We start from the raw sequence: 20,965 nt of genomic DNA, 5'->3' as shown, positions 1-20,965 counted from the left end.
ATGTTGGGTCTATTATTCTCTCTTCTTTTTTTTTCACATGAGAATATCATATCATAAAGAAGTAAAACAACTTGTTCAGGTCATCTAGCCAGGTCTGTTTAATGCTAGAGCCCACCACTAATAACAGCTAATAAATATTGGCTGCTTCCTATGTGGTAGATAGACATTGTGCTAAACGCTTTACAAGTATTAACCAATTAAAACACATTTTTGAAAGTACTAACTAAGTTAATCTCTGGAACAAAGCTAGATAGTAGGTATGACTATTTTGCCTCTTTACAGATGAGGAAGCTGACACACCAGACTTCAGTTTTCACAGCTACTAACTGCAAAGTCAGGATTTGAATCCCTGTAACCTGGCTCCTGAGGCTTTACTTGTAACCATCATGCTACTCAGTTTCTCCAAGAAGAATAACTGATGGCCGTATGTGTTGGGTAAATCAAGCAAATGCCCCAAATGAATCTCTCTCTCCAATAACTTTTTCAAACGTGTAGTTTCTTTTACATTCCCTTTGGCACCTGCCCTCATTGCTTGGTCACTCTCCTGCTCCATCTCCACCTTCCCACCATGACTTACCATGGTGTTGCCTTCCAAGTGTCCATGGTGATAATAAACAGAGCCATGTGTGTGCTAGTGGGAGAGGCCAGGGGAGATGGCTTCCTTCCAGAGCAGCAAGGAAGGAAGCAGGAAATGCCTCAGGAAGTACATTTGAACCTGAGCCAGGACCCTCTAAAGAGAGTGACTCCTCTTGGATTCATTAATTCATTTGTATCTACCACTGGCTTGGTTAAGGGGAGAGGGCAGGGCCATAGGAGACCCACAAGAAGAACCTCTGGATTGCCTGGGGCTTTTCAAACATCTCACTAGTTAGGGATTGTGTAGAGAGGGATGTGATTTAGGCTTGAGTCCTACTTTTTTTGCCTTAATCCTTGTGATTTTGGGCAAGTTTCTTAACCTCATTTCACTTTAGCTTGTTTGTAAAAGATAGAGACAAGACTGACCTCATAGGAATTTTGAGGGTCTACGTAAGTTCTCGTATGTATATAATAATAATAATATAATCACATCTAACATTTATTAAGTGCCTACTCTGTATGCGTTACTCATAAGAGCTCTTTTTATAAGATAACTCATTTACAATTCACAACAGTATGGAATAGGTACTGTTACTAGCATCACCATTTTGCAGATGAGAAAGCACATAGGGACTAAGATATTTGTCCATGGTCCCTCAGCCGAGATCAGAAAAGCCTGAGCATGAACTTGGGCAGAATCATCCTCAGCCTGTGCTCCTAAGCACTGGCATTTACTGAACTTGCATGAGTATTTCCTTTGTCCTTTAAGCAACAACAATAACAACAACAATAGCAATAACAGGAAGAGCCTTTTCTAAGCCTGTCCTTTGGGAACTGTAGGGTTATAGCTAAGTGTCAAGGGATCTGGGATGTCCAAAGGAGTGCTTACCCAGGTCTGGACTGGTTGATGTAGGTTCCAGTTTTGACTCTGGCCAGCTGTGTGACCTTGGGCAAGGATGTTTCAACTCCCTGAGTCCCATGTTTCTCTTCTATAAAATCTTGAGAGGGGGGAGAACACTAGTTAATTTCCAAGACCCGTTTGAGCTGTCACATTCCTCACGTCTATGATTCTGTGATTAAGTCCCTGGAAGGTTTAAATACTGATAAAAGTGCCATTAAGTTCTGTATACTTAGCACTGGCAGCCATCTGTTACCTAAGATACCTGGGACAAGCAGTTATGGAATGGGGGTTGGGGGCAGGGTGCAAGGACACGAAAGGCTCCTTGTCTGCCAACCGTGTGTTGTATTGTAGACCATGGAAGACTGGTCACCAAAGTGCGGTGTCACCGAGTTTCCTCTGATTCTGGGCCATAGTATATTGAGACTGACCATCAAAGACAGTTTCCTAACAAGAGAACCTTGTGCAGTAAGTTCCTCAGGCAAGTGACGAGATAATTGAGACAGGATTGAATGGGTCTCAGGCAGAGGAACTTGGAGGACAGACCTATTTGGGCAATGAACTGGTTGACCCAAGGCCTCTCTGTCTATCATTCCTTGACCTCAGGTCAGAGTGATAGAAAGGGGGAAAGCTACCGTGGCAGCTGGGGACACGCTTGCCCTGAAGTCTTGGAGACTAATAAGTGACTGTTTGTCCCACAAGGGTTAGTCATTCACCTGCCTGAAGGCAGAGGCCTGCAAGTCTAGGTAGAGTCTGTGACCTGCTGGACATACTTTGGGCTACAAAGTCCTTGCCCTCCATGAGGTGACTGCTCATTGTAAAATCCTAAAGCTGAGTTCTTAGAGGTGATTCCTGCAGCAATAATAAGGACCACTGCCACTGACCGAGGCCTTGTTATATGCCAGGTACTGGCCAAGAACTTTTAGTCCTGTCACGGTAAAGAGACTGAGTCTTGGCTTGGCCACCTGTTGTCTGTGTGACTGCTGGCAATTCACGTACTCTTTTTTTGCATTTCAATTTCTAAAACTGCAAGATGGGGAAAATCTACCTACAAATGCACAGGGATGGAAAAATTTGTAATGATTTTTTTTAAAGTGTTAATGGAAGATTTATGAGCAAATGCACACAAAGCACTAGGCAAACAGGAAGTATTCAATAAGTGATTATCAATAGACTGGGCTTTTTGGTTCCTCTAAGGCAAGACTGACTGGTATTCCTATTGCTCTAGCAACCTCAGAGCCTAAAGCAGGGCCTGGAGCACAGCAGGTACTCACCACTTTATATGATCAAGGGGCCTCCTTATGCATCACAAAATTCATAACACTTAAGCAGGAGACACAAAATATACTGTTAGTAGGAGGTTTAATGACCCCTTTGGCCCATGGTAGAGCAGCTGAAGCCAAAGATACAGAAAACTTAAATAACATAAATGTAAAGAAGATCACATTGAGACGGTCACCCATCTCCTCATTCTGAAGATAGAAAAAGACCTTCTTTCAAGAGGTCTCGGGACATTGACAAAAACTGACCACAGAGAAATCCTCAATAAATCTCCAAAAGGCGGCAGTACAGATGACATGGATTTCAATACAACAAAACCAGAAATTAAAGGCAAAATGGGAAAACATTTGACTTGGGTCAAAGAGGGAATCAAAAGGGAAACTGTGTGATATCATAAATGTCCTATTACCCAGGAGCACACAGCTAACTGGCAGAGCCCAGAGTGCTAGGATCTGGATCTCCTGAAGAAGCCATTCAGCCACGGACTGCTTTGCGAGTCGGGGCAAGTCTCCCTGAACCTCGGCTTCCCCCTCTGTCAAACAACCTCGAGGGCCCCTCGGTCCCGCTGCGAGTTTGAGGCCCAGTGGGGGGAGGGGAGGTGGGTGCTCGGGAGGCGCGGGAGCCACAACGTTCTGGGAAGTCAGGGAGAGTGCGGGTGTTGAGAGGCGGCAGCAGAGGGCGCTGGGTCGCCGACCTGGGCCCGCGTCTGCCATTGGTCCGGCTGGGGCGCTGGGCTGGAGAGTTGGTGGAAAGTGACAAGTTGAGGGAAGCTGAGAGCCAGAGAGCGAGCGCGCGGAGCGGGAGGAGCCGCAGCAGCCGCCACCAAGGGAGCCCCCGGGACGGCAGCCCCCGGTCGCAGGGCGCGCTCTTCTCCGAGTCCGAGCTGGGGGGACTCGCCTTTCCGCTAGCGCGACACCCACAGCTCCGGACTGACCGGCCGGCGGAGGCGAGGCTGCAGCCGGAGGGCTGAAGGAGGGACCGCGCGTACGGGGTCCAGAGGCGGCCGGGCGGAGCGAGGGAGCAGGTTAGAGGGACAAAGAACTTTGCAGACGCCCCCGGCATCCTGCGGGGAGAGCGGCCGGGACGAGGTGGCCGGGACCCCGGGCAGAGCCCGTGGATGTTCTGCGCGCGGCCTGGGAGCCGCCGCCGCCGCCGCCGCGAGAGGAGGAATGCACCGGCCGCGCCGCCGCGGGGCGCGCCCGCCGCTCCTGGCGCTGCTGGCCGCGCTGCTGCTGGCTGCGCGCGGGGCCGCTGCCCAAGGTAAGAGGCGCATCCGCCGGGTCCCGGGCCCGCCCGGCCCTCGGCGACCCCTCCAGTCCGCTGCCTGGCGCTGGGCAGCCGGGGAGCGCTGCGCCCGTCGGGGGGTGGGGCGGCCGGAGACCCGTCGGGGGGGGGGGGGGTGTCTAGCAAACGCGACTCCGGGCGCCGGGGAGGCGGGCGAGGATTTGCCCGGGAGCCCCGCTGGGGTCCGGGGGTGCGCCCGGGGGCTTCCTCCTCGGCGCCCTGCAGCAGTTGCCAGCGCTGACAGGAAGCGTGGAGGGGTTGGGGGGCGTGGGGCGATGGGGGCACTTCCGTGCCGCTGGTCCCCCAGCTTCTGGCTGGACCCCTGAAGCGCCCTAACCCGTGTTCGGGCAAGTGTGTGGAGTCCCCAAGTAGCAGCCGTCCCGGAAGGCGCGGTCCAGGAGAGAGTTTGTATTTTCAGTGGTGCCCAGAGAGCCCAGGCTGTCCGCAGACCGACCCAGACAAAAGCCCTTGCCTCCTGAGGCTCGGGCGGCCTCACTTATCCACGGGCCTCGGCTCTCCTGCCTCTGGAGACTCCCAACGTGTGCGCTGCCGCCGTCGCCGCCACTTTGTGCAAAATGTGCTGTCAGAGGCGGCCTGCTGCTCCAGAGTGCTCCGAGCGTGCACGTGTGTGTGTGTGTGTGTGTGTGTGTGTGTGTGTTACACACAAGGGGGGAAAAGCCATCTAATGCATACTTGATTTTGGTAATCTCCAAAGACAATTGGAACAGTTAGAGAAAGACTCCACCGAAAGCCCGAGCGTTTTAGTTCGCTGCGGGAAGCTTGGATCCTCGCTGCGTCTGAGCCGGTACACAATGAGAGGGAAGAGCCCGGCTGTGCCTGTGGAGACAACCGATTCATTCTTTGGAGGTTGGAGGGGGAAAGTTGATTAAAGTCTCCGGGGTCTTGGGCCTCACTTTTAACATGCATCCCTTGAGGGGGTGCTGGAGTCCCTGAATTCTGCCCTCCCCCACTCCCAGGCCAAACCGGTGCAGATAAATAGGTTTCTGCTCTTTTATCATGCATCTTTCATTTTTAAGTTAGCGCTGTGCTTCGGAAAAGAAAAGGCTTTAGGCTATTTAGCAGTTGAGGGGGAAAGATCTATTGACTACATAGACTACACATGGCCACGGAATTAGTTTTTACTAAAATCTAGCTCGTAATTTTCGTGGTGGGACACACACTCTGAAAACAAGTTGTGTGTGAATTTTGATTTCTTAGAGATGAGTTTGGGGAAGCTAGAACTGCGTTTTCTGAGAAATATTCCGAAATTGATCCCGTACTGTGGTTGTGGTAATCTGGAGTCTCCTCGGGGGTAAATACAGCTCCTAATTGTAATTAAGATGTCCATCAGCAGGGAGTGCACCTTCCTGATGAAAAATCCTAATGAAATGTAAACAGCCTGGTCTCCGGGATGTTTGCTTCCTTTTGGGGATGCCAAACATCTGGCCCCGTGCCACAACACCTGGATGAAAAAATAAAAACTGGGTCATGCTGCCTAAACAACAGAAACATCCTTCCCATGTCAAGTTGCCCAGCAAATTGAGGTGGAGATAATCAGGGTGATTCTAGCTAAGGTAGGGCTTCTAGCGTGGGTCCTTGATTCATTTGGTTGTATCATCTCTGGACTTCTTTAACTTCGACATAACCTTTCAACAGTGGTTGCTCCAATATCATGGGTGTGTGGGGGGGTGGGTGGGGAGGAGCGTACCTTTCTTTGGTCACCTGCCTTTAAATGAATGTCCATGCAATGGTTTTGCTAAGTGTAAGACAGTCTTGTTATCAGCAGTCAGCCAAACTCTGTCTTGTTTAACTGTCTACAGGCTTAAAAAAAGAAAGAAAAAAGAGTATTGCCTTTTCCACACTCTTCAGTAGTGAGCTCAAATCTGTTATTATTGTCTTATTTGTCATCTTATAAATCCCTTTCCATGTTTGTGAATGCTTGATCTTTTCTCTGAGGACAAATCTTCCAGTGGAACTCAAATTTACTTTCTTGTCTGATCCAGGATTCTTAAGGTAACTGAACCAGTGGCTCAAGAGATCAGCTTAAGGGGAGATAGGTTTCAGTTACTTATTAAAAAGAGGCTCGGTATTTCTCCCATCATTTTTCCATTTTGTTAGCCAGGAGGGCAAAACTTCGTATTTACTTTTGCTGGTCTATTCATTGTTGATCTCCTGGTCTACCTCCTACCTACCTAGAGCTCAACCTCTCTGGGAAGCTGAAGCCATTAATACTGTACCCAGAACTCAGGGCCTTAGGAACCCACCTGGGCCTTTCTTAGTATCCTGTGGATTCTGTGGTTTACCTCTTAGAGTCAGAGGGAGGTGGCCTGCTACTGTGTTTGCTGTCATTTCATAAACCTTCCAATGCCATTTTAATAGGTGTCTGTCCTGTCTACTTTTAGAATAGGAGTCTCTTGAGGGCAATAAGACTGTCAGCTTTCCTGGTGAAAACACTGAAAGCCAAGTCAGCCAGCCCAAATTTTATTGGAGATGCCTGAAAATCCCCCCTAGGGGAGCCACACAGAGGCCGGGTAGACAAAGGGTGTGGTGAAGCTGCCTCTGGCAGTGTGTTGGAAATATTTAATCCTCAGTATTGATTCAGCATACCTGGTAAGCTGTTTTGCTACTCTGATATTGGCACTATCTTTCTGATATTTACTTAGGAGTCTTCTTAAGAACTCAGCTTTGGTCTATATTTTCCTTTATCTATCTCCTGCATGATGAACATAGCCCTCAAATTAGACTTTAAAGTTTTTAAATGGCGTGTCACCTGCATCCATTAGTATCCATTTTGGCTGTGGTTTGATGGTGACCGCATACCCCATTTCAAATATTTTTTGAAAATTTTACGCAGCATCCTATGGGGAATGGAATGCTTTGTAGCCTGTATGTATGTTGATGTAAATGTATCTCTATATATAAATGACATATGTGTACGCATCTATATAGTAAGTGGCCCATAGATTCTTTTGTTGAATGAGTAGAGAATAACTTTTTTGGTTGCGTGTAAAATTGTGGTGGAATATTTGCTTTTCTTAGTAAAAAATGCAACACACTTTCAAGGACTTCTCCTTTTCTTGCCCCATCTTTTGGTATGAATGGAGCATAATAGAACTTAACAGTAGGGCTTAATGGTTATGAGCACAGGCATTGAAATTTAACAGACGTGGGTTTGAATCTTTTCTCTGCCATGGACTGTGATAGTCAATTAGTTTTTCAGAACCTTACCAGAGTGTTAAGAGATTTAAATGCAACCTGTGTCAGGTAGTGGAGAGGAGCACCCAACTGAGAGGGTCTTAACTTGCTTGGGGTATGTGAAACTGAGGATATGCAGACCCCCCAGAAATAGTATTCAAATTTTTATGTGCATTTTTGTGACTGTATGTTTCTGGCTATAATCTGATATTCTGGAGAAAAAAACAAAACAAAACAAACCCGAACAAACTGCAATCCCCAAAAGATAGGAACTTTTGATTTAGAGTATTTGATGGCTGGGACAGTAAGTCCACCTCCGGGTAGGTTGCAAGGAGTTGAGGGTTGGTGGTGGGTCCTGGGCCTTAGCTTAGGTCTTCACAATTCATGGATCCTCTATCTCTCCTCCCTTTCCAGTTTCCCTCCCACCAGGCCGGCTGTTACTGGGCTTGGGAGAAGCTGAAGAATGGTGCTAAGTCCTTTGACCTCAACTAAGTATATATTTCCCTGAATCCAGGCATGCTGAGATGCTTCTGTTTATATAATTTATTTAACAAACACTTGGATAAGCCTTACAATGGCCACTCACCATTCTGAGCATTTTGCAAATATTAGCTCACTGAATCCTCACCACAAATCTATGAGGGAGATGGCATAATTAGCTCATTTTAATGTAGACGCAGAAAGGGTAAGTTACTTTCTTAAGGTCACACGGCTAGGAAATGGCATTGCTGGGTTTACAATCCCTGGTTTCATGCTCTTAAGTGCTGTCCTAGACAGTCTTTCCTGGTTTAAGTCTTTTTTTTTAAATTTTTTAAATGTTTATTTATTTTTGAGAGAGAGAGAGAGAGAGAGAGCGCGCGAGCATGAGCAGGGGAGGGGCAGAGAGAGAGGGAGACCCAGAATCTGAAGCAGACTCCAGGTTCAGAGCTGTCAGCACAGGGCTCGAACTCATGAACCTTGAGATCATGACCTGAGCTGAAGTCAGACACTTAACCGACTGAGCCATCCAGGCATCCCTTCTGGTGTAAGTCTTAAAATTTACACTACATATGGGCCAAAGGTGCCATTTTCCCATGTTTTCCAAGAGCAATAGGATGTTTTCTTAGCTATATCTAGGGGTAATAAGAAATGATTGGAGACAGCCAATTTCAATTTTTCTTTCTGTCCTGGAGGTCCTTGAGCCAGTCTTGCTGCAACTCAGACCTGAAGGGCCTTTGGAGGTCTGCACCTCTCATCAGGAGGAATTACATTGTTGTAACGAATTGCAACTTTGATGCGGCTTGACGTGTGTGTCTGGAAGTTCCTTCCAAACAGCCATGAGATATTGTCTTGATAAAGTGCCTTTGTATTTGCATCTGGGTGTACAACTGGGCTTGTAGGCTGAGCAGAGGTGATTTATTAAAGTACTCTTTAGTGGGAGAGCTGGCTTGCCAGCTTCAAGGTCCCCATGTAGACCAGACCCTGGCAAATCCAGCCCCAGTTGGGGAACACTCAGGTCTCTGAGGCCTCTTTCTCAAACAGAAGGGCCTCAACCTGGCCTTACCAATTCCCCTGGGGTGTGACAGGAGAGACTGTTCTGTAGACACACGAAGAGAAAGCAATAGTCTTCTGTGACTCTGAGAAAGTTCTCTGGAGTTGAGGGGGAGGGGATGGCAGGGGGTGGGGTAGGGTAGGGTGGGGAAAACTCTTCGAAATCCTTAACTAAATGCAGCTGCTTGTTACACGGAGCCTGACTTGCATGCCAGGAATATCTAAAAAGCTAACGAATACAAAATAAAAATAAACAGCAGTAAAAAGGCTCTCTCTTTGTTGCAGTAAGCTCGGTTGGGGTTTTCAGTTTGTTTAGGAATGGGATAATTGTGGCATCCACTTTATTTTGGTAAGGCAGTGAAACGTGGATTGATGTTATGTCACTGGGATGCTCCCACCACCTGAACTTTTTCCTTCACACCCGCCCCCCTCAGAGTGCCCAGGCATGGACATCCACCAGCCGGAGTTTCCAACTGTTGCCCCTGAGTGAATTACACTGGAAGAGGGCAGATAATTTAATGGGATAATCTTGGCAGGGCCAGCAAATTTCACACCCCATCTCTCACTAATAGAAAGGCAGTAGAAGGCTACAACATCCTCAGATGAAAAGGTTGTATAAAAAGGCTCTGCTTAACAGTAACTGCCTGTCTATAAATAAGGTTCTGTAGAGTTTTGATCCAAAAGCTGTTATTAAATACTGATAAGCCAAGCCTCATAATGTTTGGCCTCCCTACATTTCCTTTTTTTTTTTTTTTCCTTCTCTCCATAGAACCATAGATTTGTTTTTTCTAAGAGGGGGAAGAGACCTCAAAAGAGCAACCAGTTCAAGCTGGTTATTTTCTCCAGTATTTTTGATAGAAAGGACCTTCGTTTACAGCCATTTAAAAGAGGTAATGTGGAATGACAGAAATGGAATGAGATTTGGACTGATAGAGTAGGGTCTGAACTGGGGCTTTGCTGATTCCTGGCTGTGTGACCTTAGACAAAGTTCTTTGCACTTTTGAGCCTCAGTTTCCTTGTCTGGAAAATGGAGAGTTTTTGGATTTTTGTGGGGTTATTGTGGGAATGTAAGGGAATAACAAACATAAAATACCTAACACAGTGCTGTGGGCTTAGTAAACACACAGTGTGTTAGCTGCTGTCATTGTCAGAGGCTTGCTGGGGAAATCAGAAAATTTGGCTCCCAAACAATGGTCATTATGCTGTAAGATATGAACCAAGACTCAGAGAGCAGCTGTTTTTACAATACTTTAAGATGCTTGAGTGTTTCATTTTAGAGGGAGCTTATAGACACTCTAGAACTGAGCAGTACCCAGGTCAGTGCTGGGGACCCAGATGGGAGATTCCACAGTGCAGTTTTGCAAGCCTTAAAACAAAGGCTTTTTTCAGAACAGCGAGCTCTTTGGGGAAGAGCAACCCCTCCCTGGTGCTTGGTGTAATTCCAGAATCCTGCAATGGGGACTGTTACATTTCAGGGACCTCCACTTGTAATCTGACCGTTTTTAGCTCCAATATCCAAATAATCTTGCTGAGCACAACTTAAAAGAGAAGGATAATGGCCGGAGGAAAGAATCCTGAGGTGCTCTGTTAGCCATTTAAAATTTCTGAGTACAAAAAAAAAAAAAAGTTCACATTACCCAAAAAGAGAATAATGAAGTGTGGGAAGGGGGAGGGGAGATAAAAAGAACTTCTAAAGATCAAGGCAGGGGTTGTGTTTTTTATTTTTATTTTTCAACAGTAAAGTTTGTCATTCAATGCATTTCAACTAACATTTATTATATATTTATTTTGTGGAAATATGGTGTTGGTGCCCAGGAACAAAACATTACCCTTGCCCTCAAGGGTAATGGAGGAGGGAAATTCTTACTTTTTGAAGAACCTACTATGTGCCAGGCATAGTTCTTTATAGATATTAGGTTTCTATGTCCCAGCAGCCCTTTGTGGCTGGACTTCTGACCCCATCTTACAGATAAGAAAATTAGTATATGTGCTACTGAAGCAAGCACTACAGATAAGGAAATTAAATCTTAGGTGGTATCTTGGTGAATCTCACACAAACTATTAAGTTGGGACATGGCACTTGAACCTAGACATTTTATGTAGGTCTTTTGACTCTCAAGTGTATGCCGTTTCCACTATCCTTCAAGTATAATTGTGGAGACAGGATAAAGAAATATGTACCTCCATATGCCAACTAGCTCTCCCCCAAGTGAATTATAGGAAAGGGGTGTGGAAAAAGTGCTATGGGAACACAGGGTTAGAAGACATCAGTTCTCACTCAGGAAATTGTGGGGAGAACTTTAGCATCCTTCACAGGCTTATTATGAGAATACAAGGGGATAATGTATGGAAAATGCTTAGCACCTTGCCGCACACATAGTGCTCAGTGATAGTTCTGTAGTTATGTGGCCAGAGAGAGGTTCTGCCATGACTTATCTGCCTCAGAAGCCTGTGCTCTTAATTTTTCCACTGCAGTCCTTTTCAACAGGCATGTGGTTGGAAGAGTAAGTGGCTGTGTAGTCCCTAAATGGAAAGGACGACACTAAGACCATTTCTCTGGTGTCTTCCTCACCTGCCCTAATTCAGATTTTTGGACTCTCCTCTGCTTTGGGTAGAGAAGGGGTTTGTACAGGTTTGAATTTGGAAACAATCACAATGCCTAATCATAAACTGTGACACTCCTGGAACTCTGGGTGGGATCCCCATTCATTCACTGATCATACATTTTCTATGCACTTACTGTGAATCAAATATTTTGCTAGTCACTAGGGATATAAAGGTGAATAAGGCTAGGTCCTTGCCTTGGAGGATTTTTGAAATGGCAGATTTCTGGAAGGGATTGCCAGCTGATCAGAAAATCTGTTTCCATCTCTTCTTGGTGACTTGGTTAGACTACACTTCCCAGTTTTCTTGCAGTTAAGTGAGGCCATGTGACTAAATATTAGTCAATGGAATGAGACTGGAAGCAATGAATGTCAGTTACAAGTGACACCTAATAGCTTGGCCCATAAAAAACTTCCCCGGGGCAGGATTGCTATGATCCTGAACGTGGTAACCCTAGAAGTCATGTGTTGAAAATACGGCAAGGTAGAAACATCCTGAAACCCTCCCTTTATCACTGCACCATGGAAGGCACCTGTTGGTCCATACTCGTTTAGGTTTTATGTGAGCAAGAAAGAAACTTCTATCGTAGTAAGGGCTGAGATTTCAGTTTATCGGTTACAGCTGCTAGTGTTACCTTAACTAACATTGTTTATGTAACTGACAGTGTATATATAGGTCCCTATCTATCTGTCCACCCAACAGTGCAGCAGTCAGGACCAGCATTTTTAGAGAGTATATAATAGGAAATTTCAGAGTGCATTATGTTAACAAAATGAGTATTGCTTTAGGAAACTTTAGCTTCAGTTCTGCTTATGGTGATCTGGGTTATTATTGGGCCCCCATGCTCAAAAGTTTGGAAGCCACTGGTCTAGTAGAGGCAGACAAGTCAACAGCCCTGTACAGTGGAGTGTGGTGGGTATGACAGTGGTGGTCAAGTCCCTGTGCTATGGAGACTCAGTTAAGGAAGTGCCTAGAAAGCAGAGATGGCAAAAAGGGTTCATTTTTCCAGTCAGTTGGTATTGGCTGCCTGTGGTGCAGTGTTGAGAAGGATTCTAAGGTTTCTCCAGGATCTCTGGGAGGGAATACTGGGATCTGACAGTAGCATTTGCCATGGGCTTGGGGAGGAGGAGTAGAGGTGCAGACCTAGCTGGCATCTGACCACTTCACATGGAGTCTGAGCTCCTTCCAGTGAATTAAACCCCTTCCCAAATTATTTATGGCACACATACGGTGTCTCTAGCACCATGCTAAGCACTGTGGGGATTTTAGAAGCACTCTGACTAGCACTTGGAGAGTTTACCTTTTAGGGGCATTAAAATAGGCACTTGTGAAATAATTATACACCCAGTGAGTACAGAGTTGGCAATTATAGATGCAGAATGCCGAGGAGGAAGAGGTCTTTCAGGAGGAAGTGGGATATGAAGTGAGCCTTGAAGGATGGGGAGGATTATGATGGGACAGGAGGAGAGGAGCCAAACTTTCTGTAGCTGCCCTACTCTCCATGGACTTGCCCAGGCTGTCTTGAGTTCTTCAACTGGGCCTCCACCCTGGAACGGGGCTAGGTTTCATGGGATGGGAGAGTAATGGAGAAAAAAGAGGGCTTTGAGTGGTGTCTGGTATTTTTTTTTCATACTAAGGAGGGCTCGTGGGGGGGGGGGGGGGGGGGGGGGGAAGCAGGGTTTTACTGGGAGCAAGAGAACTTATCTTTCTCTCCAAAAGGGTACCCCAAAGAGTACTCTTAAAATGCAGTCCATTTCAGGACTGCTTGTCAAAAGTAACTTACGTCTGCTGCGATTTTGTTTTGTAGTGCAAGCTACTAAATGCCAGTGCGCATTTTGCTTGGTTGATGAAAATCACAATAGTATAGTAATGATTAACACATCAAGCCTCCTGTCTGCCAAGAACCATTTTAAGTTCCTTAGGTATTTTAACTCTCATAGTCTTCAGGGAACCCTATGAGGTAGGCGTGAGTTATTATCCCCATTTTCCAGATAAGAAAACTGAGGTACAGAGAAGGTTAGTGACTCACTCTAGATCACACAGCAAGTTAAGTGAGAGAAGCAGAATTTGAAACTAGTTGTTCTGAGTCCAGGGCTTTGTCCTTGACCATTATGCCAGACTGCAGCTCAGTATTTTTTTTCAAATCTGTCTGATGATTCAAATTCTCTGTAAGATTCCAGCCAAATAGCTGAGTCAAAATAATTATAAATACTCCATTGGTATAGAGTTTTGCAGCTTATAAAATTATTTCATGTGTAATATTACCATTAATTTTCCAAATAATCCAATAAAACAGGATTTCTTTCTTTCTCTTTCTCTCTTCCTTTTAAAATTAGGCATGTGAGGGGGCGCCTGGGTGGCTCAGTCGGTTAAGCGACCGACTCTTGATTTCGGCTCAGGTCATGATCTCACTGTTTATGAGTTGGAGCCCCACACGGGGCTCTGTGCTGACAGCTCAGCCTAGAGCCTGCTTCAGATTCTGTGTCTCCCTCTCTCTCGGCCCCTCCCCTGCACACACTCTGTCTCCCTCTCTCTCAAAAATAAATAAACATTAAAAAAATAAAATAAAATAAAATTAGGCATGTGAGGTTGGTGGCTCACCTAAAGTCATCGTAGCTAGGGAAACCTGCCTGAAACCCAGCCTATTTGACTCCAGGCTCATAGTGCTTTCTGCTCTAAAAGACTACCTGTGTTTGGAATTTGTGATTCTAAGATGCTGATATATGTCTGTTTTCACTGTACTTTCACCAGCAAATGGATTTGCCTGATTCTCCTCAAATCAGCAATTTTTTTTTCCCCCAGAAATAGTTGTAAGACACTTGTAGATGGGACCTGGAGCTGTGACTCCTGTAACCTAAGGAAATCCACTTTCTAATAGATGGAGAGAATTTACCTAAAAACAAGGAGTTTCCCAAGTGGTTGTTGCTTTTTCTGCAGGTGGAAGAGCCGTTGATGTGAAAGGGCTTTGGCATCAGGAGGTCTTGGTGTCAAAGTCAGGTCACTGCTTTTCTGTCAGCAAATTACTTTACCTCTCGGAGACTCCCTTTCCTCACCTGTAAAATGGGAGGCATAATGGTGCTTACCTTGACAGGGTTGGGAGAGGTACTGTGGGCAGTGCTTGTACAGCACCTGGGTCGTGTTCCATGTGTGCAGCCTACTCCTATGAATTAAATGGATGCCTGCAAGAGGGTACTTCCTCCTCTGAGCTTTTCCCAGAATGTGATGGGGCAAAATTGCCGAACTTCAGCACCTTGTTGGCCCTTAGTTTATGATATAATCATCTCTGGTGCAGACCTTCCAACACTAGGAACTTTTGGGTTATAATTATATTAATATTTGTCAAGGATATGACTTTCTTACGGTCTGTGAAGATTGAACACCCTAAGGTAAAAACAGATCCTGCTGCCTGAAATCCTAGATTTCCTTGAAGGACTCCTGTCTGTTCTTCGTGGGAAATTGACCCCATTTCCTGGTGGGTTTAAGCGGACATCAAAGCAATTTATTCTACTTTTTCTCCATAAGAGAGATGATATCCTCATCTCTTGGATTTCATTCTGACTTGGGTATTTAATAGTTGTTCCATAATTTTCACACTCCCTGCAAGTATTGGTTGTTTTTTTTCTCCCCACCCGAACTTTTGGTGTGATGAAAGTTAGCCCATCCGCTGGAGTGCTTAACTTAGTGCTTAACTTAGTGGTGGCTGTTTACCTCCTCCCTTCAGAGAATTGTGTGTTGTATAGAACTTCCAGCCCCCAAATGTTGCCTGTTGGAGAGTAGCTATGTAGACTGCTGACAACAAGAAGCAGCACTTTTTGATGCTGTTCTTAATCTACTGCTGGGTTACCCTTTTCCTCTCTATGTGGCTCACGGCCCTCTGCCCACTCATAAAGGGCATTCCTCTTGCCCACTTTGCAAGGGAGGAACTGAGCTGAGCATGCCCTTTGTCCTACCCAATTTGTCAGTGAGTCACTGCATTGTACTGTGCAAGCTCCTGCAAGAAGTAGCTGGTAAAGGGGCAGCGAGAGTCCAGCATTTAGCACTCATTTCTTTCCTTCCCCAAGATGTAGTATTAGGTGTGGGGAGGAAGGCATTCCTCCCTTACACTGGCTTTCACTTTTTTTTTTCTGAGAGAGAGAGCATGGTGGGGGGGGGTGGACAGAGAGAGAGAGAGAGGCAGAGGACCCAAAGTGGGCTCCAAACGGTCAGCACAGAGCCCCATGTGGGGCTCGAACTCACAAATCATGAGATTATGACCTGAGCCAAAGTTGGACGCTCGACAAATGAGCCACCCAGGTGCCCCCAGCTTGATTTTTTTTAAAGGAGTAATTGCCAGATTTCATGGTTGTGTTGGGGTTAAAACTATATACATAGATGAGATGGTCAAAATAAATAACCCTCCCACATCTTTGCCTCAGGACTCAGGTTTTGCAAGTTTCTCAACCAACCCACAATGTTGGTGAAAGTGGCTTCTCCCAGACTGAGAATCAAATCAACATGACAGTTGGTCTGTCTGCTCAGTGTTGATGTAGAGTAGGGAAGGAAAGAAGGGATCTGAGACGCCAGGCTCCTTCACCTGCCAAGTGATGTGTCCTGTGTAAACTACAAAGAAGTCACTGGCAATTCCATCTGGTTAAATATTTATTTAGCCCCTGAAGTGGATACAGAGAAATATATGGCAGTATCCTCTCCTGTAGGAGTTTATTGTTTTTGTTAAGGAGGCAAGATTGATACCCCAAAGGGTATGAGAATAACATCGAGTCAAAGCTCACTGTCCTGACCTTTGTTTAGGGCTCTTTTTCTGTCTTGCAACTTCTAGAATCCCTATACTCTAGCACCTGCCCCACCTCCCTGGCACAGCAGGGTCACACTGGTCCCTCTCTCCATCTCTCCTTGCTGAAATCTTCTTTTTCAACCCCCAGTGCCCCCACATTCAAGAATTCACTTTCTGTTCTTCCTTCCCCTGTGCCGCCACATTCAGCCTGTATTTTCAGATAGACTACCTAAGTCATGCTCACTTATTCTGATTTAGCCCAAGATTTTAATCTTTGTAGTAACAGTCACCATCATTTATGTTTTAAATTTATTTACTTTTTAAATATTTATTTATTTATTTTGAGAGGAGAGAGAGCGGGGGAGGGGCAGAGAGAAGGAGAGAGAATCCCAAGCAGGCTCTGCACTGTCAGCGCAGAGCCTGACTCAGGGCTGGAACTCACAAACCGTGAGATCATGACCTGAGCCAAAATTGAGAGTCAACGCTTAACCAACTGAACCACCTGGGCGCCCCAGTCACCATCGCTTACTGAACATCTACTATGGGGCATACATCTGGTGAGAATTTTGTATTTTGTAGCAGAATCCTATTATTTTGTCTCTCCAGAATTGTTGCCCCCCTCCCCTCACTTCCTCCTTTTGCTCCTTTATCTATTGGGAAAAGAAACCACTTTTGCCTGTACTCCAATCTTGTTATGGGGAGAGTGCCCATCATAACCCCTGACCCCTAGCCTCACCATGATGGGCCAATCATAGTCCATCCCTGGGATTTAGGGGTGATCCTCTGGGGCAGAGAAGATAGGAGATGCTCTCAGCCATGTCTCTGTCTTGGAAAAAAGCTGGCCTGAGGGGGACAGTGACTTTGATATCCAGGGCAGGCATTGCTGAGAGGTCTGGCAGGGGTCTAGTCTGTTCTCCACATCTCTGAGATTTTCTGCTCAGAGCCCATAGACTCTGCTTTGGGTGAAGTTACTCTTCCTGACCACACACACAACTTACCTCACTAATTCTCACAACAAAATGAAATGGGGTCATTATTATTTTTAACCTAAAGGAAGCAGTTTTAATGCTTTTTCTCATGAGAAAATATATGTCCATGAAAAACACAATCATAAATGGAGTGTGTAAACAAAATCACCCACAATCCTACCATTCAGAGATAATCTCTGATCGGCTTTTCTGTACGTGTGTATTTATAAAAGGAAGTCACACTTTTACTCCCAAGAGAAAACTGAGGCTCGGAGATGCTAAATAACTTCTCCAATGTCACATAACCAGCCGCTTTCCATTCCACTCAGTTCTTTGTGAGCAGGGACCAGATCTTATGTCAGTTAACTACTGCCAGGTCCAGCACATTTCACTCAGTAGGAAATCACCAAATATGTGTTGAGTGAATGCTCAATTCAGTGCAATTGAGTGCCACAAGGAAGGTGCATACAGTGAGTTTTGTAGATCAAAGAGAGATGTGTGTGTTGTCCAGAACTACTGGGAGGGTTTTCTGAACAAGGTGGACATGGTGAGCCAATAGTTATCTGTTTCTCTCCTATATGCAGTGTCCTGAGTGGTCAAAGCCAGAGAGCAGGGACACCTGAGTGCCTCCTGCTGTCAGAGCTGGATGCTGCCTGAGGCTTAATGATGACATTGGAGTTTTCCTGAAAACACAAAAGGGATCAAAATGAAAAGGTGTCCCCGTGACATGGCGAAGAGGGTGGGAGAAAGACATACACGATATCCAGAAGGAAATTCACAGCTGTTGGGGCAATAGGAAATCGAGTCCTAAAGAGATCAGGGAGATTCTGAACCAAAAATATTATCAAGGATACTCTGGCAGGACTTTCAGACAGGCCTTGTCCGTCTGTCTCCCGCCTCTCTTGGGTCTCATCTGGTGCTTTGTACATGGTGGCTTTTCTATGGACTGTCCCCTCCCACAGAAGCATCCTTCCTCATCCTATTAGCTACCAGTCCTGCTCTGGCTTCACTGTCCTTTCCCTGACTGGCCAGACTCGGTTGGGTTCCCACTTACCTGCTTTGATAGCACCCTATATTTTAAAATATTCTTCATTATAGTTTGTAATTAAACATTTATTTGTGCAACCATTATCTTTTCTATCACTGGATTGGATGCTCCTTAGACAAGGGTCTGAGTTTGGATCAGAGCCAGTACAGTGCCTGGTGGCCCATTGAATCCACTCTACGTACTTTCACTAAGCTTTGTTCTTACTTCCTAGAGGCTGGGATACTTCTAGCTTGCTTTGTATTACTATCTGGCAATTTAAAAATGCATCTTTGAACAACTGAAAATCTCAAGGCTATCTCTTCCAAAAGATGAGGAATTCAACCCCTTAAAAAGTCAATCTGGACTCAATTAAACCTGCTGTGGGCTCTGTTTGCAGGGGAGCAGTGGGCAGCTTGAGAGCTGGGCTGTTTTCCCAAGATGAAAAATCTGTGATAACTCTGAGTTCTGCTGCTATAAATTAGGGTCACTCTGCCCTTAATTGGCAACAAATTAAAATTCTCCCTTAGAGTCCTCCTCTTTCTCTTTTTTCATGTATAGTATGTTTGAGAGGTGGGGAAAATATTGGCCCCCTGCCACAGGGGAGAGGGCACCGTGGCTGAGCCTGCAGGCAGGTTTGGGCTGTGAGGGCCGCTGAGGATAGGGGGTGGTGAGTGATTCTTCCCTGCCCTGACAACCCTGTCCTCCCTCCTTTGGTCCTTCTAGAAGCTCTTCCCTCCCCTTTCTTTCTTCAGGAATCTTGAAAGGTCTCATTACTAGGGAAATATCCCCTGGGGAGCTCTTACTCTCTCTTCTTTTGCTTAATAAGCAGAGGGAAAAATTCTATAAGTTTTGAACTTGCAAGCAATCTGCATGCAAATATGGTCAGAAAGACCTTCGTGTCTTTGCATTTCCTAGAGCACCTCCTTTTAAATCCCTAGAACCATCTGCTTCAGGCTGGGCTACCTTTCCTTCATGCAGGAGAGAGAAAAGGGAGCTTAACAAAGCTTCAGTTAGGTTTCTTGGCTGCGGAGGCAGTTGTGGGGGAGAAGAAAGGCCTGGGCTGGGCCCATTCTTGCCATCCTGGTGTTATTGAGGAGGCTGGTTGGTCAGCATGTGCACTGAGGCCTCCTGGGTGCCAGGCCCTGGGCTGGGGCTGCAGGCACTTCTGGTGGGAGCTCTAAGACTGGCCTTGTGGGGAGCAGGACTGCTGAGCAGTGAGGACATGAGTCAGCTTCTGAAAGCGTGGAGGAGGGGCTGGCAAATCAGGGCTGGGGGTGGGACTGACCAAGAGAGAATCAGGAAAGGTGTCTTAGGGGAGGCTTCACTGAAAACAGGAATCTGTGAGGCCCTAAAACAATAACCCATACATAATGCATTTTTTATACCATCGATAATAATGGATGGGTTTATTTTGGCAAATGAGTTCATAGAAATCTGCTGTCTGTAATGTTTGGTGCTCATCTAAGTGATAGAAAGCATTTCCTAGGCCTCTCTCTTTATACCAGCCCTTCTCAGGGAACCTCAGCTGCTCCAGGGGGCCACGGCAGCTCAGAGGGAGGCTGAGTCCCTTCTGTCTGAGTGCTGGAGGTTGGGGTAGGGTTCAAAACCCAAGCCAGCCCTCTGCCTCTCCAGGAAATTGTTCTGCTCTGAGTTCTGGGGTCTCCGTTTCTTCATCTCTGTGGTGGGGATTATAACTCCTTCCCTGAAGATTATGGAAGATTAAAGGAGATGAAGGATGTAAAAACACCTTTGTAGACTTTAAAGTCTTATCTGAGATCGAAGGGTCAGATAGCAAGCAAGAGTTTGTCTTCATTTCTTGGTGACTGGACCCACGAATTTTCCTTTATTCACTCAGCAAATACCAGTGGCTGGCTGGCATTGTTCTAGATGCTGGAGGTGAAGCAGTAAACAAAACTAAGGCCCTGCTCATGGAGAAATGTATGCTCTATCGGGTGATAGTAAGTGCTGAGAAAGAGGAAGCAGGGTGCAAGACCTTGTGATGTGGCGAGCGATGGGGTGGGGTGAGCGCCATTGTATGATACGGGGTGGCAGGGATGACCCCAGGATAAGGTGACTCTTGAACGGAGACGTGCACGAACTACAGGAATGAGCACTGTGGCTGTGGGGGTGGTGTGGAGGAGTTCTCCAGGAGGGGCCAGCGAGGACAAAAGTCTTGGGGTAGGAGTGTGTGCTCAGCTAACAATATCGCAGCAATGAGGTGTTCCCACTGGTAAAGTTTGCAGAGTGCTTACTCCTATGACAGGCAGTAGTCACGCCTCACCTCATGACAGTCCCCCCCCTCCCCCCACCCCCGCCAGGGAGGCTGTGTTGTTATCATACCTATTTCCTAGATAATGAAATTAAGACACCACCAGCAACAAGCTAAGCATTCAGCCTACTGGGGAAGAGGCAGTCATTGTCATTGACACAAAGGTGGATTGGAGGCGGCCCTACACAGAGGAAAGAATGCATGGTTTGGAGAGAAAAGAAATCTGGGTTAGGGCCGCACGTCTGCTGTGTAATGTTGGGCAAGGTGCGTAAGTAACTTCCCTGGGCCTCTGCTTCCTAATTTGTAAAATGAGCTGATAAAATCTCAGAGGACTGTTATGTATGTGAAGTGACAAATTAGGTGAAAGGATGTTGCCAACTGCATAGCATCATGAAAAATGTTACTTTACTATTACTCTCCTCCTCCTCCTCCTCCTCTACTGCTACTACTACACTACTCTACTACTGCTACTACTACTCTACTACTACTGTCACACTACTACTACTACTACGACAACTACTACTACACTACCACTACTATTACACTACTACTGCTCTACTAC

The 20,965-nt window shown here is 46.0% G+C and overlaps 1 protein-coding gene across 1 annotated transcript in view; it reads left to right on the top strand.

The window, feature by feature from the left end:
- The first annotated feature begins 3,238 nt into the window (after positions 1 to 3,238).
- The window catches only part of ROR1 (receptor tyrosine kinase like orphan receptor 1), a 398,760-nt gene continuing 381,033 nt past the window's right edge, over positions 3,239 to 20,965 (top strand). Inside the window, exon 1 of the mRNA XM_049617051.1 lies at positions 3,239 to 4,015. Within this exon, the coding sequence (XP_049473008.1) occupies positions 3,925 to 4,015 (91 nt within the window). The 5' untranslated portion in view covers positions 3,239 to 3,924. The remainder of the gene's footprint in view (positions 4,016 to 20,965) is intronic.

This window comes from Panthera uncia (genome assembly GCF_023721935.1).
Source record: "Panthera uncia isolate 11264 chromosome C1 unlocalized genomic scaffold, Puncia_PCG_1.0 HiC_scaffold_4, whole genome shotgun sequence".
Lineage (NCBI taxonomy): Eukaryota > Metazoa > Chordata > Mammalia > Carnivora > Felidae > Panthera > Panthera uncia.
This window is presented reverse-complemented; position numbering and strand designations above follow the sequence as displayed.